A 16,301-nucleotide genomic window follows, 5' to 3' on the forward strand; every position below is an offset into this window, starting at 1 on the left:
ATCTTTAGTCCTGTCGCTTCCCCATTTAGGAAGAGCCTTACAGATCGACAGTCAGACTGCCTGGGGAGACTGAGGCCAAGAGCAGGAGGGCGGTGCCCAAGGTGGCACAGAACGTCTTGGTGAAAGGCCCTGGTTCCCAGAGAAGCTAAGCGTGTCACACAGGGTCACACAGCACTCCTGATGCTGTCTCAGCCTGGCTGGGGAAGCGGCTGCTGGCCGGGAGTGTACCGGGTGGGGAGGAAGTCCCGACCTCACCTGTACCCTCTGTGTCCAGAAATAAAGGCACGAACCCCATCCCCACCTGCAGGCCCGTGAGCCACGCCTGGAATGCCCTGACTGCTCGGCTCACCTCTGTCGGCCACTGGGGTGCCCGTCCCAGGACACAAAGGCGCAGCTGTATTGGAGACCAGTTTAATATGGACATTCAAGGCCCGGGCAGAGGGGAGAGTGCCCAGGAGTTGGGCAGGCAGGCAAGGGGTGGCAGGCCCACGCCTGGCCCCAGGAGGGGAGGCTGGGGGTCGGCCCAGATATACCGAGGGAAGTCCCTGAAGAGTGGCTCAGGCAGGCAGGGCCACCAGGGGACCTGTAGGCCAGCCCTTGAGAAGGTATCTAAGTCAGGTGGTGAGCGCCCAGGCTAGAGCATAGCCCAGGGAGGCAGGGTTGGGGCTTGGTTTGGGGCTCCTGGAGCCTAAGGGCTGGCATCGCTGGGGGCCTCCCCCAGCTGCTGCTGGAACTCCAGGCGTGTCTGGCGGTTGGACTCAAGCAGCTCCTGGAGGCGGGCGTGGAGGTGGTCGTTCTTCTCTTCCAGGTGGTCCAGACAGGAGTTGATTTGATCCAACATGGAGTTGATGGCAGCATATTCTGGAAGGAAGGGGAAAGACAGCTAAGATCCCGGGTCTCCCCAGGGCTCACAGACACCCCTCACCCCCAACCATTACCCCCCAGCCTTCTACTCCTTCCTGAGCCTCAGTGTCACCATCTGGAAAATGGGCGGATATCAAAAGAGGACAGGCTTTGGAGAAATAATACCTTAGCTTCCCATCCCATTTTCCAGGGTTAGAGAGGTCAGGGGGAGGTGAGCCAGGGTCCTGCTTGGGAAGTCCTGCCAATCTTCTTTCCATGTCCTTCATTTGTGCACAGGCCAGAGCCCACATTCCTGAGTCAGGCCACTCAGGCCTCTGTTCCCAGGCCCACCCATCTTTCTGGCTCTTCCATGGCCTTTGCCCTTAGGATCAAGCACCCAGAGGACTCCAAGACCCCACTCCCCTCTCCAGTCCCCCCTCCCATGCCTTTCCCTTTCCTCTCTCACATCTGCCTCTGCCCACCTCAGGCCCCTTGAACATGCTGTTGCCTTTGCCTGGAATGCGCCGTGTCCTCCTCCTCCTGTCTTTCCTCCTCCTCTCCTGGATGAGTCCTATTCCTCAAGTCTCAACATGGATGTCACGCAGGGAGCCCTCCCGACGCCCCAGACTGGATCAGGCCCCTATGCCTGATCCCCCTCCTCACACCTCCAAGGCCCCACCTCCAGCTCGACTGATGCGGTTAGCTGTGTGCTGGTCTGTCCTCCCTACCAGACTACAGAGCTCCACGAGCGGTGGAATGGCTTTGTGTTCACTGCTGTTTCCCCAAGGCCCTCACTGTCACACAGTAAGCATTTGTTGAGTAAATGAATGAATGAATGAATGAATGAGTGAATGAAGCCTCTAACTTTTCTGCCTTTTTGCCTTTGCTCAACTGTCCCTGCCACCCAAAATGCCTCAACTGCAACAGCCCTTTAAAGACCAACCCAAAACACCTCTTCTGAGAAGCCTTCCCTGGTCTCCACCAGAAACCATCACTCCCTCCTCCACAGCCACTTCTGACCTGCCTCTCTCAGCAACACAGTGTCCCTTAGGACCCAAGGGCTGAGCCCATGCCCACTGCGGGAGTCAGTTCTGAGCCAGTCCATGACTCAGATATACTCTGTTGCCAGCTTGGGACAAAGGGGAAGTAGCTGGCAGTGTTTGGAAAAGCCTAGGGCTGGAGGATGTCTGGGATATGGATGCAAATGTGTCAGCATTCTGGAGGAAGAGCACCCATCACACCTTGCAGAGACCAGGGTCTGGGGTAGTGTCTGCTGGGTTTTACAGTCCAACACTTTGTGGTACAGATGGGGAAACTGAGGCTCAGGAAGGAAGGGACTTGCCCAGGTCCCTCCAGCTGGTTGGTGGCAGAGCCAAGGTTCAGACTTGGGAAGCAGGGCACTTGAGCGTCAGCCCCAGCTCTGTTCCATCCCAAGAAGTTACTGCACCTTTTTGGAAAAGGGAATAACTGGGTGGCTGAGGACTCAAAGATATGAAGAACTCAGATAGGGCCCGGCGGCAGCAAGTATGCGGTCCATGTTATCGACACCTTGCAATCTGTGTCATGAGACACAGCCAGGAGGAGGATGGGGCCTCGGCGTCTCCACACCACTGGGGCCAGGCGTTTTCTGTGTCAAGGGCACTTCCCAGATTCAAGCCTTTGCCTCCCTCCTCCCACTGTGCTAAGTCCTGTGAATCTGCCAGGGGCCACTCGATGTGACTCCGGGAGGGCCCTTCCTGGTGCTGCTTTGCACCCATCTGGCCGCTGTTGACCAGCAGTGTCCAGGGCAAAGCGACCAGCCCACCACTTTCCCCCTGTGGGAGGTCTTCTACCTCTATTCAGTGCAGCCCCTGGTTGATGTGAAGTGTTCTAAAACTATTGTGGTGATTAGTGCACACTCTGGATATTCTGAAACCCACTGAATTGTACAGTTTAAATGCATGAGTTGCTAGTATGTGAATTATAGCTCAATAAAGCTGTTACCAAAACTCAACGCTAAGCTCTATACCCCATATTTACTAAGTCCTGCGCTCTAAGTCAATAAAACAATCTTTATTACACGGAAGGGAATAATGATAACCACCTACTGAACACTTGCATCTTGGGACCTACTAAATATTTTCTATTCATTTTCCCATTTAATCCTGACACATCTCAATGAACAAGGCATTACTCATTATTATTTTACAGACGGGGAAACAGGCTCCAGAGGGTGAGAAGGGAGTTGACAGTTCTCTCTCCACGCCTCACTTCCCACCCACTGCAGTGCTGGGCACGCAACAGGCTGCTCTATAAGCAAGTCGCATTTGCCAGGGCTCCAGGCCCCACCAGAAGAGGTGGCTGAGGATGCTGACTCAGCAAGGGCTCGTGCGCGCGCCCACCTGGGCAGCCCTTTCTGCTGAGCCAAGAAGGTCCACCGGCCCCGCCCCCTCAGGAGCCTACGTCCCTATAGGGGCCCAACGAAGTGGTTGGAGCCAATCCCAAAAGGGCGAGTGTCCCTGAAGCGGCCTCAGTTTCCCCATCTATAAACCAGGGCCGGATGCTCAGTTCTCAAATGTTGCAGTTTCCAGGGACCCACTCCGCAGGTGCTCGTCCTGAATTCCGAGACGGCGCCTGCAGCTGCAACCCACCCAGGGGCGAGGGGTAGGAGGGCTCCTTCCTTCCAAACCCTTGTCCCGGCCCCGATCCCCCTTCCCAGGAAGGTACCCCTGAGAAAGCAAAGGTCGCTTCTGCCCTCCCCCCGAGTCACCTGCTTCCCCGAAGCCGTCATCCTCGCCTTCCGCGTCCGCCTCCACCGGCATGCCCAGGTCCCCGTTGGGGCCCGACATTGCAGGCTCGGGCTCCGCAGGGGCCACAAGACGCGGAAACCAGGCGACCGTCACGCCAATAGCCGGTGAGGGGCGTAAGGTGGAGGCGGTGGATGGAACGTAGGACCGGAAGTGTGGAACCGCGCGGACTAACGCAACCCGTGGCTGAGCACCCGGGCCCCGCCCCCAAGGCAAAAGCCTCCCGTCCCGAGCTCCGCCCCAGCATCGTCCGGCCCACAATCAGAACCCCGCCTCCTCCCTCCGTCAGACCCCGCCCCCACGCCCCAAGTCCCGCCCTCACAGTCAGGCTCCGTTCTCTCTCGTCGCGCTTGGCTGTCCCCCGGCTGCCCGCTGAGGATCCTAGGTGATGGAGGCCCCCGGGAGCGAGCTAAGCAGAGGGGCAGAGGCAGCCTGTGACACCCCCTAGTCTCTACCCCCATTCTGTCCCCGTTTTGCCCAATCCTGCCGCTGGAGACCTGCGGGTGGGCCAGCTCGCTCCTCTGCGTGAGCGAAATCTGAGACTCAGGGTTTCTAAAGACCCTATATGGCTCCCGGACCGTTTTTCGTTCACAGCCTCCTTGAGAGTCACGGTCTGTACGGCAGAGGGCTGCGTGTGCCTGTCGGTCTAGGAAAGCTGCAGGATTAGGTCGGCCCAGCTGCCCTCATCCCCCACCCCTTTTACTAGCTGGGAAAAGGAGGCCTGCCCAAAGTCACCCAGCTGGCAAGTGTCGCTCCTGAGCTGGGCCCAGAGGCGTGATCTTTTCCAGGGCTCCAGCTGAGAGTGAGGTGCATGTCCCACGGGAGAGGGGCTCACGTGCTGGGAGTCTGTGGCTGTGGCCGCCAGCAGGCCCCAGGGCAGCGGCAGCCTAACCCTGCCCTCACGCTGGTCGTTAAGGCCGACCTCAGGGGAGCGGTTAGGCCCAGTTATTCTTCTTGACTATGACAGCCGGGAGGGATCTTCTCTGTCCCAGAAGCTGTCCCACTATTTCACCTGAGGAAGCGGGGGTCCACAGCCTGTAATCAGGACCACCACTGACTTGCATATCCACCCTCTCTCGGAACCACGTTGAGTGCAGGTGATGCCTCGGCTGAACCAGTGCCTGAAGAATTTTTGTGACTGGTCCCTCACTCAAGTCAGCTGACCCCCTGATTATAAGGTGTGGGCATCCTCCCTCCAGTCCTCCAATCAGCTGCCCTCCAGCCAAGCCATGCATGTGAGCAGTGCCCCTCACAGCATGTGCCCCTCTTCGCCTCCCCCAGCCCTGCCCCTGATGGTCCAAGAGGTCAATATAGAGGTGTGGGTGAGGGACAGTGCTCTGAATGGGGTCAGGATGGACAGTGCCAGCCATCAGCAGGGGCAGGAGGGTGAGCACTGGGACCACAAGAGGCTGGGAAAGGGGCAGGGCCTACCCCTGGTGACCCTCTCTGCCTGGCACAGCCTCATGTTGGGCATTCCCCTGCCTTACCCACTGTGCACCCCTCCTGACCTGGTGGCCATCTTCCAGCATCCACATGGGTCCTAGTGAGTTGGGGGTGACGGCAGCTGAGCCTCCTCTGCCCCCTCCAGCTGCCCGGCTCTGGCTGAGCCTTGGCTCTAGGACCTGTTGCAGGTGGCCAAGTGTAGGCATGAGGTGCGGGCCCGTCAGTGTTTCCATTGGCCTGGACACCCCTCAAAGTCCAGGACATGGCCTGGTGGTAGACCCAGGATTGGGAGCTAGGAAGTGTTCAGTCAAGGATGGCCTCAAGTTCTGTGGCCTCTGTCCCTCACTGAGAACCCCAAGGGAGGTCTGGGAGTGACATTGAGAGACCACCTTTGCCCCTTCTCCTCCCAGATAGCCCACGGGGCAAGGAGCACAGACTAGGGGACTGGGAGCATGGGTTTATTTAGCAGCCAGGGAGTGATTCCATCAGCAGGGTGGCTTAGGGAGCGGCTTGGTGGGCCGAACTGTGAGAAGGGTCTCCTGGCTCTCTCACTGGTGTCCAGGCTGGTGGGGGCAGCTGGGCGGCATCTTGAGCAGAGGCTGACGTGAGGGCAATGGGGAAGGAGAGAGATGGGGGGCACCTGAGAGGGACGCAGGGGAGTCACGTTGGCAGCAGTGTTGGGTAGGGGTGCCGCAGGCTGCTGCGCTTTGGCTCCCGTCAGCCCAGTCCCCAGCCATACTCACCACCTGCTCACTGGTCATCGATGCACTTGTCTGCGGGGGAGACAGTCCGTCACAAATGGGCAGGGTATGCGTGCGACCCCTGCCCACCAGGACCCCTGCACTGCCCCTGGGCTGCCCCAGGCCCCAGCCCAGCCCAGCCCATCAGCAGCAGATTTAGGGGTTCCCTTCAGGGCTGGGGCAGCAGAGGGGCAGATAAGGGGGGAAGGGAATCTGGAGAAAGGCCTGGGAAGACCTGGCAGGGTGGGGGAGGCTGGTCACCCATTCTCCAGGGGAGGCAGATGAGGCCCAGCCACCTGATTGGGCACTCATGTCTCCTGCCCATTAACCTTGTGAGCCCTGGCAACCCCTCAGCTTTGGAGAGGCTGGCGGCTCTTTGAGTAGCCTGCCAGATTGCCTGCAGACAAAGGCACCTTCCAAGTCAGTGGTGAGCAAGTCCGGGGGGCGGAGGGAGTGGGTAGCCCAGAACAGCAGAACCTGGGGTGTAGGGAGAGACGGCCCAGGACAAAGGGGGCCTGGGAGTGTGAGGAGGAAATGGCCTGGGATAGCAGGATCTGGGGTAGAGGGAGAGGTGGCCCCAGGCAATGAGACGGGAAACTTGGCCTTGGGCCTGAAATACTCATCTGGGTTAGGCTCAAACTGTCTATCAGGGAAGAGAGCGCTTGGGCCCCTGATCCCTGGGGTGAAGTGTAGTCTTCCTGAACCCAAAGCGGCTCCCAGGGGGCCCCAGTGACTAGAGGTGGAGACTGAGTCCCTCCTCTCCCCTTTCCCTGGTGGGACAACATCAGACCTGGACAGTCCCCATGCCCCTTTCTCTTCTGCGCAACTGGCCATTACCGATGGGGACAGGGAAGAGGATGTGGTCACTGGTGAGGCCCAGGGAGTTGGCGAAGCGGGTGAAATTCTCCTTCAGTTCAGGGGTTAGTTCCTTGGTCCTCCCTGTGGTCAAGATGGCCAGTGAGCGGCCAGCAGACACACCGTTAATATTGTTGAGTGGAAGAATGAGCCTCAGACCGCTTTCTCATGTAGAGCCTTCAGGAGGCTCTCTGCCCCTGGCCTCCTTGGGGCTAGGGGCAGCGATGGCACTGGAGGAGACCTTGGGAGCTGGGTGGGGACGGGCCACTCCCCTCCCTGGAAAGTGAGCAGGAGCTGGGTCCCACTGGGGGACGGGGCGGGGGGGTGAAGACCCACCGTAGAGGGTGGTCTTGAAGTACTCCCGGTTTGAGGAGACCTTCTTGAAGAACACCATGGCAAACTGGTTGTAGTTGGTGGCCGCCACTCGCACGGTGTAGCTCTGCAGTTCAGGGTAAGCTATGGGATGGGCAGCGAGGGGTCAGCCCTGGCTGGTTGGACAGAGCAGCTCATTTCTCCCCAGCCCCGCACAGGACAGCATCGGTGTGGAGCACAGGGAGGGCTGTTCCCGCTCTGGGAGGACCCTGCGCCTGGGACCCCACCCCCAGGGCCCACATGGCTCAGGACTCACTCTTAATGTTGCCCAGGGTGAACTGTCCAGGCTGGGAACTTGGGACAAAAGTTCTGGTAAAGTGGTCACAGCGCTGGCCCCTAGGGGAGAGAGATGTGTGGATGAGGGCAGGGAGACACACAGGCTTGGACCCCCTGGGCTGGATGAATTGGGGGCCAGGGCTGCAGCTAGAGGGGCCAGAATTCTGGTGCCCTGGGTCCAGCCCAGCCCACCTCCACCACAGCAGGAGGCCTGGGTCTCTCCCTACCCGCCCCCCACAGTCCTGTCCGAGCCTATCCCTGGCTGTTCCTCTGTGGGCTGCCCTGGGCCTCTTGACTCTCCAGCACCCACCATCCTTCCCTCTTCTGGGCTGTCTTCCCTTGGTGGCCTTCCCTGCACACTGTCCTCCCCACCCTGGGCATTAGTCCCCTACTCTTGTCTCGCTGTTCCCCTCTCTGTAACCTCTTCCGGGGAACTGACCTGCCAAGGTTCTGGTCTGCTCAATATCCCAAGGACTGCCCTGGCCCTTGGGCCAGCCTTGGCCTCTCACTGTGTCCTTGGCTCCCAAACCCGTCCCTGTTCCTCCCCTACTGCACAACTGCTCCAGCCCCTCCCCCTCAGGTGCCAGAACCAGAAACCCACAGGAGCTGGGTGAGCCCTGGAACCCCACCATTCCTCTCTCCACTGCAGCCAGATGGGCCCTGTGCTCCTCATCAGATTTTTTGGGTGCCAGGGTCTGAGGCCCTGGCAGTGTGACCCCTCAGTTCTCCCACTGCCTCCAGGCTGCTCACGAGCTTGTGCCAGGGGCAGCCACGCCCCAGCTTGTGGCTGCCTGAACCCCCCACACCTCCTTCCAAGGCAGGATGGCTTCTTCAAGGCCCAGCCCAGAGGCACCTCCCTGGAAGCCCCCAGTGAACTCCTGAGTGGGGCTCCAGGCTGGGCCCAGTGACCCTCCTCCCACTGCAGGACACCCCTGCTCCCTCTGTCTTGTTTCCTGAGGGCTCTCTGTCCATCCCTGCTACTGTCTACACAGAAGTGACCAATACATTCTGATGTAATGAATGAAGAAAGGAAGGAGCAAATATATGAATCTAGTACTGAACAATAGGATAAATGACTGTCAGCTTCGGTCATCCCCTGGCCATGACGTCAGAACCTACCCCCCCATGCAGCCCCCGTGTCCCCCATGCTCCCCCAGGAGATGGTGGCTTTCACCTGAGCAGGGTGGAGGTGACATTATAGCTGCGGTCTTCTTTCAGCTCATAGGTGGTGGTGTACATCTTAAACTGGCCTTGTTCTTCTTTTGAAAATGCATTCCCCGCCAGGCCCACGACATACCACTTCCCCTGGAACTGCAGGGGGCTGGTGATAAGCAGTGTGGGCCCCAGAGGTCCCCTACTGCTCTGTCCCTGCATGCACCTCTGGGCAGCCTGGCCCAGAACCAGGAGCCCACACCTCTACCAGGGCCGCAGGCCTCCTGACTGGGCACTCAGGCCTGGGCTGGGCCTGCACTGACGAAGCCGGCAGCTGCTGGAGGCCGGCAGGCCAGGAAGGAGCCTGGAGTCTGGTGGGGATGGAGTGACCTTCGGCAGTGGCCAGCTAGTCCCCCTGTGCCTCAGTTTCCTCATCATGCAGAGGGACTGAGCATGTTCCCACCTTGTGTGGACTGTGGAGATGATGGGAGAGAGTGTGAAGCCGGGCAGATCAGCAAGGCCGGGGTGGGGATGGGGGCATGGGGCATGGCTTCCATCAGGGGACCCAAGGGCAGGCCGAGCTGAAGCCCGGGCCCATCCTGTCCTACCATGCTCCCTAAGACTCTGCCCCTCCTCCCTCTGCTCCCACTGTTCCTGGGGACCTCCCCTCAACTGCCCTGCCAGGCCCCTTACCTGGTCATCTTGGAAATTCGGCTGCAGCGGGACCCTGGACAGAGGTGGGGCTGGGATCAGGTTTTTGGTGGAGCCCTGGGCCTGGGTCTGCAGGGCACCCAGCAGGGTGAGGCCCAGCCACAGGAGACCTAAGGGCATGGTTTCAGGGTTGAGGCAGCTGGGCAGCTGCTGAGCCTGGCAGGTGGTGGAGGAGTGGGAGGTGAGTGAGAAGGCTGGCCTGGGGGGGCCCTATTTATGGCCCACCTGCTCACCGACTCACCCCAGGGTGGAGTGATTTGCCCTTTGGCAAATTCAGGAAGGGTGAGGTAACTTCCAGCAACTCCTGCTGGAACATTTGGTAAGATTTCTGCCCCTTTTCTCCATGGCAGGATTGTGCAAGATGGAAGGCCAGGGGAGGCAAGAGGGGACTTCCCCCAGAGTGCCACACCTCTGCAGGGACAAGGCCTCCCCACACACTCTCTGTGTCCTTTCTCTCCACTCGGGGTGGCCCTGTTTGTGTTCAGTAGTCCCGATTTGGACTGTCATCTCAGACCTCCAGGAGCCGCTGCTCGGCCCAAGTCCAGGGTGGGGTACTGTGGTGAGACTCCCCTCCCTGGCACCTGATGAATGCCGAGAATGCTTCGCCCTAACAGATCATGCCCTGTTTCCTGGTTCTCAGAGGGGACAGGGAGGGGTGGGGCAGCTAAGAGTAGAAGGAACATAGTGTATTTCCTGAGGTCTGGAAGCCCAGCTCCTGGCCCTCCCAGGGGCCCCAGGCCAACCCTGGCACAGGGGGAGAACCCTCCTCAGAGGCCGATCTGCAAGGGCCCCCGCCTAGAGTGGCCCCTCCCCTCCTCCATGCCCCATCTGCAGCAGTGCACCTGGACCACAGCTGAGCCCTGCGGACTTGGCCCAGTGGGCAGAGACCCTGAGCTGGGCGCTCCAGCCACACATGCAGTTGCTCAGCAGCGCAGTGTGGAGGCTGCAGTCCCAGCTGCATCCCGATGGGGGGAAATGAGGGGTGCGCACCTGCGCTGGGTGAGGCGGCTGGGGCCTGAAGGCTGGCTCTCCACCCTACTGCTCTGGACACCAAGTGCTTTGGGTCACAGGGAGCGCAAAGACGTGGCCTTGTCCTTGAGAGGTCTCTGAGACCGTCCACCATCTCTGGCTGCAGCCTGGGTCTGTGGAGTCCCATGGCCCAGACCTGCGTCCCTGTATGTGTTCCTGCCGTGGCTGATCCCAACTTTGTCCTGGAGAGCAGTTTCCTCCCTGGGAGGTTGGCTGTCCCTGGAGGGTAGTGATGGGTCCCAGGCACTGGGCAGTATCTCCCAGATGTCACCATGTGGGCGGAGGCTGTCTGGACGCCTGACCTGAGGCTGAACTGAGGGTTTGCTGGCCTCAGGAAACTCAGGGACCTCATTGGCTCTACCCACCTGCCGCTCAGAAGCCAGCACCCCCAGCCTGGGCTCTGGGGCAGTGGTGCCGAGGAGGGGCTTTGGATGGGGTTCTGAGCTGGGGGCAGGATGCAGCCTTGGCCATCCTGAGGCAGAGAGGCCCCCTCAGGCCCTGCCCTGCCTGCCTGTCCGGTGATGAAGGCAGGAAATGGAGATGAGCAAAGTTTCGAGGATGTTGCTGCCACCAAAGCTTGCTGCCTTCCAGGACCCGGTGGCCGCCCCCTGCCCCTCTCATCTGCACAAGCAGGCCCAGGGGCCCCACCCCTGCTACTCTCTTTAACCTTAAAAGGTGTCTTCGAGCCTTCAGTGACTGTCAGATGTGGGAAAGACTGGCAGTGGAGCCCCAGAGAATTTTAACTAGGAGAGGGGCAGTGCCTTGGATCAGCAAGGAGTTGCTGGGTGGAATATTCTAGACTCTTAAAGTCAGGGAGTAGAGTGGCCCGTGCTCCCTGGTATGAGCTGGGGAGGCGGGTAGCAAGGGGTGTGCAGCATGAGAAAGCCAGGCCAGGTGCAGGGGTAGCGGTGGCCCAGCTCAGGGGCGCCTGCTGGAATCCTGGCTCCTCCAGGTACCTGCTAACTGCTGCCCACCCCTACGCCCTGCTGGTGCCCTGCTCCATCAAGACGGGCGCACTGCAGATTCTGAAGGCCGTGCACACATGGCTGGTGCACACACGGGCCATCTCCACACAAGGTTATCTCTGTTTCTGGCCAAATCCATGCAGGGCCCACCCATCTCGGTGCTGGCTCCAGGCGTGACAGGACCCTGGCTGCCCCATTCTTCACCCACCCCCTTCCCACTGGGCCTGGGCACCTACCCGGCCCAGCAGGGGACTCTCAGCTTCACCCTACCCAGGGCTGGGGGCAACCCCTGGGCCCCAGGTCTCTCAGAAAGGTCAGCACTGCACGTGTGGCAGCGTGTGGGGCGCGCCAGGCACTTGCCTACTTCCCCGTGGCCCCTTTCTTGGTTCCCACAGTGGTTTCTACAGGACCACCCTCAAGAGCTTTCCCCACTCTCTCAGAGCTGCAAATGTCCTCAGTGAGGCCACGGCAAGCCACACAGAAGCTTTGGGGCCAAGCCCCTCCTGGGAATGCTGGGCCTTTCAAGTCCTGCTCTAGGTCCTTTTAGCAATGGCAGGGACGTAAACACCATCCACACGTGAGGTTCTGAGGAGGCGGGTCTGGTGGACCTTCCACAGAAGGGGCTGCCTGGGTGGGCGCGCCTGCCCTGCTAAGTCAGCCACCTTTTCTGGTGTGTTCTGGAGCCCTGGAGAATGTGACTTGCTTACAAAGCAGCCTGTCCCGTGCACAGCACCGCGGGGGTGAGGGTAACTAAGGGTCGAGGTGTGGAGTATGAAAAGAACCATCCCTTTTCACCTTCTGCAGCCTGTTTCCTCTTCTATGAAATAAAAATAGTATCTCCTGCACTACGACAGGTCAGGAGTGAGAAAATTAATGGGGAGAAGCTGGAGGTTAGTGAGGTCCTTGTCTTAGAGGCCCCTATTTTTTTCCCACCTGGCGGCCGCTCCAGCTTTGCCAAGTAATAGCAGGAACCAGTGACAAGCCGGTCCACCAAAGATGCTTGGCAAAGTTCTCCCTTTGCCCCCTGGCCAAGATTGGGCAGGACGTTGGGGCAGGCCCATGCCTCTTGGCTTGCCCACCAGGGGTCACTGCCCTACACTGCCCCTTCTTTAATAAGCATTCTAGTCAGGCCTGGAGCCTGTGGCCAGCATTGAGCGCAGCCCTGCTTAATGCCCAGGGGACCTCAGGGCTGAGGAACCAGCTGTGGCTGAGCAAATTCAGGGATGGCTGTGCTCTTCCCTCTTGCTGTGGGACATCAGGGGACAGATGGCTCAGGCCCAGGGTTGTCAGCACAGAGGAGAGAAGGATCCTCTGTCCAGGCATATCTGGCCAGCCCGTGAGCTCTGTCCCAGGCTACCACTTCTGTCACCTGCCCTCAGTATCTGGTGGCTAGTCTCCTCCTGGGTCTGGGTACACATGGCCTTCTGTGGCTCTATGACAACCCCCCTCTCCCCGATCTCTCCTTGTTTTTCTTGTATCTTTGAAAAAACAAAGCTGAGTAAATTTAAATATCAAATTGGTTTTGATCGGCCATTCATGAATTAGGCAGCATCCCATCTAGCAAGTACAAAATGGGAGACTTTTCCAGGCAGAAGGGTGCAGGGACAGAAAAGGTTGTTACCTCATTACTGCTGACCGGGAAATGCCAGACTGACTCAGTTAAGATTACATTCCTGGGGAAGGTTGCAATCGAAATGAGGTTAGGTATTAGATCTTAGTTTGGGGAGGTGTGCTTAGCCCAAGTGACTCCATTTTGGACCTTTTGTCTTTTTAAACTGACCCCTCTGAACATGCTTCTCTGTCTCCATCCTCTCTTCTGCAGCCCTGCCTCTTAACCCTCAGGTTCCTCAGGATTTAGTCTTGACCCTTCTAGGCCATATGCTCACAACGTCAGCCACCTTTCCCCTCCCCTGGTTTCTGTTACCATCTTTGTCATGGGTACCCAGCCTGTGGTTGCAGGTCAGCCCTATTCTGACTCCAGGCCTGAGTTTGCTACTGCTTCTGAGACAGTGGGATGCCCACCAGGTAACCCACCTCAATCCTGGCACAACCACCCAACCGGCTCTCCCCCACTAACCAGTTTCTCCTCCGTCAGCAAGGGGGACCCCAGGAGTCCTGTGAGCCTCTTCACCCTCCCTGACTGCGCAGCCCCCACTTTGCCACTCCTCTTGACCCTGGTACCCCAGGGGGTTCTACCCAAGCGCCTCAGTGCCCCTTCATCTCATTCAGAATCTACTGAAGAGATGAATCTCAAAATAATTAAGCTGAGTGAAAGAGGCCAGACAGTAAAGATTATATACTATTTGGCTCTATTTGTATAAAACTAGAAAATGCAAACAAACGGTGACAGAAAGCAGATTGGTGTTTGCCTGCGGGTGGGGTAGGGGTGTATGGTGGAGAGGAGGGAAGGGGCATGAGGAATCTTGGGGGTGATGGATATGTGCTCTGTCTTGGCTGTGGTCGGGGTTTCGTGGGCCTCTATATATGTCAACACTCACCAGATTGCTCAAAAACCACAATGAAAGAGGTATGCCAAAAGGACACAGGATTGAAACCCAAAGTATAAAATAAATATCCATGAGCCCATTCTGATACAAATAAGTGATTGAATTAACAAATTGGGAGAAGAGAAATCTCCCATGCAGAAGAATTCCAAATAACTTATGTAGACACCCTGCCCTCCCACTCCATAGCTTTGGGCTGTGCAGAGCGACTTCCTCCCCAAGAGGACAGTGTGCAAAGGGGGAAGAAGAGTCACCTTACGGTGGAGACACCTCAGCCTGGGGATCAAGGTCAACGTCAGCAGTGATCAGCCCCATGGATGGCACGTGCCCCTGATAACATGTGATGCAAATGGCCCTTTACCTCTACGGTTTTCCTCCTAAAACACATGGGCCCAGGCTAGTCCTGACCAGTCCCAGTAGGTGGACATTCTCTACAAAATGCGTGACCAGCGCTCCTCAAACCTGCCAAGGTCATCAGAACCAAGTCAAGTCTGAGCAACTGTCTCGGCCAAGAAGAGCCTATGGAAATGTGACGACCAAGTGTAGCACGGGGTCCTGGATGGGACCCTGGCACAGGAAAAGCACACTGTGCAAGCCAAGGAAATCTGAAGAAAGTATGGGCTTTAGTTAAAAATAATGTATCAGTAGTGGTTCATTAACTGTAACGTGTCGTTATTGATAGAAGATGTTACTAATACGGAAAATGAGGCAGGGTATATGGAGGCTCTGCAAACTATTTTAACAATTTTTCTACAAATCTGAAATGTAAAAGTTTATTTTTAAACACTCGTCTAATTGTGCGCTTTGAATATGTAGTCCATGGTGCGTGGCTGGTGTTCCGTGTGGGAAGATTTGTTAACAACGTGCCCATTTCCGTGGCGGTTCTAGGGCCGCTCTGACTTTCTTTGACTTCTTGAATCCATAAATTATAGTATGCCGGGAAATGTCCCATTTCATTACCTATAGCATTCTCTTACCCTTTAATGTCTATGGAATCTATATAGTTCCAGCCTTTTTAAAATTTCTACTTCTGTTTTCTCGTGTCTTACATCTTTCTGTGTTAAGAATTTTTTCCAAATTTCTACCTAGACTTTTCCAAGAGCCAGCTTTTGACTTTGATATTCCTATTGTATCTCTTGTGTTAATTTCTGCTCTTTGTTTACTACTATTTTCTTTGGATTTATTCCATGGTTTCTTTTCTGAAGTTTTACTTTGGACACTTTGCTCGTGACTTTGCTCTCAGACAGTGTTCTCCTTTAACCCCACCCCCTGGGCTGGGCACTCTCCCAGTGTGTCCTGGGCTCTCAGGGTACGAAGACAGAAACAGCCTGTCGTGAGTCACACCCCCCTCCTCACACAAGCTACCTTGATGGTATCCAATAGACACCCAGCCGTGGGACCGGGGAGCACGGGGCATGGGGGTGACCTAGGAGCATTACCCGCCACCAGCTGGATGCCTGGAGCCCACTGCAGACCCTGCTCGGCGCAGGGACATGAAGTCCCCGTCCTGTGGTCCTCATGGGTCCTCTCGCCCAGAGGGACAGGCAGGAGCACCTATCTAAGGGGCGTGCTTGGGCCAGGCACCCGAGCACCAGAACCAGACCTCGTGACCTGGGCCCAGACTACAGCCCGATGAGCAGTGGACCCCGGCAGAGGGAGGGGTCCATAACAGGCTGGGCGTATAACAGGCTGTGTGGGAGTGGCCGCCTTTCTGAGCTTTTCAATAAGCAGGATCCCCTCCAGGGAGAAGGGGCAGGAGCCAAGAAAAGCTCAAGTGAGCCCTGGTGAGCCTGGGCATGAGAGATGGGCCATAGGGGCTGGAAAGCTGCTTCTGGAAACTGGTGAATCAAGCCAAGGCCCTAGGGGTCAGGCCTTTCCCTTCCTGGGTGTTTGGTCCTGCAACAGCCAAGGAGGGCCTATCTGTGGACACCAAAAGTTCCTGCTACTGTGACCGGCCTCCTGGGGCATCTGCTGGAAAGCTTTTGGGCTCTGCCCCGGGCTCCCAGAAGCCTAGTGCCCCCTGCCTGGGGACCTCTCGCCCAGCCCTTCAGGAAAGTCAGAGGGTATTGCTGTTCCGCCAACCATTCATCATTCATGGCTGGGCTGAACCCCGCGCACAAGCTCCCGGAAACCAGTGCACGGGGTCAGACTGGACTCCTCGGGTGCAATTAGCACAGAGAACACTTTGCTGCTTTCCTGAGGGGATTAGACAAGGCGTGGGGTCCGGGGCCATTTGTGGGAGAACAGGCCCCTGTGGTTTCTGGGAGCCTCGCCTCTTGGGCATGTGGGGAGGGGAGAGCAACCTGCCAGACACAGGCGGGGGGGAGGGGCAGGTCTGGAACAGCCAGATTTCTCCTGGCTTGGGGAAATGGGGATGGGAAGGCCCCGCGGTCCCTTCCAAACCCCTAACCTGGCCCCGATTCCCCTGCCCAGGAGAAAGCAAAAGTCCCTTCAGCAGTCTCTGAGTCACCTGCTTGCCCGAAGCCGTCGTCCTAGCCTTTTGCGCCCGCCTCTCTCGGCACACTCAGGTTCCCGTACGGGCCCGATGTGGCGCGCTCGGGCTCCGAAAGGACCGCGCGATGAGGGAACGCGGCGACCCTCGCGCGGACAGCGGGCCACGGGGGA

General features: G+C 58.0%; 2 protein-coding genes across 3 annotated transcripts; both read right to left on the reverse strand.

The window, feature by feature from the left end:
* Positions 1–396: 396 nt before the first annotated feature.
* On the reverse strand, positions 397–3,852 carry BBLN (bublin coiled coil protein). The gene is made up of 2 exons (XM_024562307.4): positions 3,593–3,852; positions 397–861 (listed from the first exon to the last, which is right to left on the reverse strand). Exons 1-2 carry the CDS (start codon positions 3,669–3,671, stop codon positions 689–691), a joined length of 252 nt encoding a protein of 83 aa, XP_024418075.1. The 5' UTR covers positions 3,672–3,852; the 3' UTR covers positions 397–688.
* A 1,647-nt stretch (positions 3,853–5,499) lies between these two features.
* LCN2 (lipocalin 2) lies at positions 5,500–9,511 on the reverse strand. Of its 2 annotated transcripts, none has more exons than XM_024562358.4 (7): positions 9,161–9,511; positions 8,490–8,626; positions 7,296–7,375; positions 7,004–7,123; positions 6,650–6,751; positions 5,816–5,845; positions 5,500–5,671 (listed from the first exon to the last, which is right to left on the reverse strand). In XM_024562358.4, the coding sequence occupies exons 1-6, from the start codon at positions 9,296–9,298 to the stop codon at positions 5,823–5,825; spliced, it is 600 nt and encodes a 199-aa protein (XP_024418126.2). In that variant the 5' UTR covers positions 9,299–9,511; the 3' UTR covers positions 5,500–5,671; positions 5,816–5,822. The 2 variants fall into 2 exon arrangements, with proteins under 2 accessions (XP_024418126.2, XP_024418127.2); XM_024562359.4 differs by having other exon boundaries at positions 5,500–5,712; positions 9,161–9,510.
* Between the last annotated feature and the right edge of the window lie 6,790 nt (positions 9,512–16,301).

This window comes from Desmodus rotundus, chromosome 1, assembly GCF_022682495.2.
Source record: "Desmodus rotundus isolate HL8 chromosome 1, HLdesRot8A.1, whole genome shotgun sequence".
NCBI classification, from domain to species: domain Eukaryota; kingdom Metazoa; phylum Chordata; class Mammalia; order Chiroptera; family Phyllostomidae; genus Desmodus; species Desmodus rotundus.

What these genes read in the sequence shown, in the direction of transcription:
- BBLN (XM_024562307.4), bottom strand. Translation starts at nt 3,671, where the DNA reads ATGTCGGGCCCCAACGGGGACCTGGGCATGCCGGTGGAGGCGGACGCG. An exon ending in TGACGGCTTCGGGGAAGCAG is followed by an intron (nt 862 to 3,592) that starts GTGACTCGGGGG and finishes CCTTCCTTCCAG; the next exon opens with AATATGCTGCCATCAACTCC.
- LCN2 (XM_024562358.4), bottom strand. Translation starts at nt 9,298, where the DNA reads ATGCCCTTAGGTCTCCTGTGGCTGGGCCTCACCCTGCTGGGTGCCCTG. An exon ending in CGAATTTCCAAGATGACCAG is followed by an intron (nt 8,627 to 9,160) that starts GTAAGGGGCCTG and finishes AGCCCCCTGCAG; the next exon opens with TTCCAGGGGAAGTGGTATGT. An exon ending in CTTCAAGACCACCCTCTACG is followed by an intron (nt 6,752 to 7,003) that starts GTGGGTCTTCAC and finishes TCTTGACCACAG; the next exon opens with GGAGGACCAAGGAACTAACC.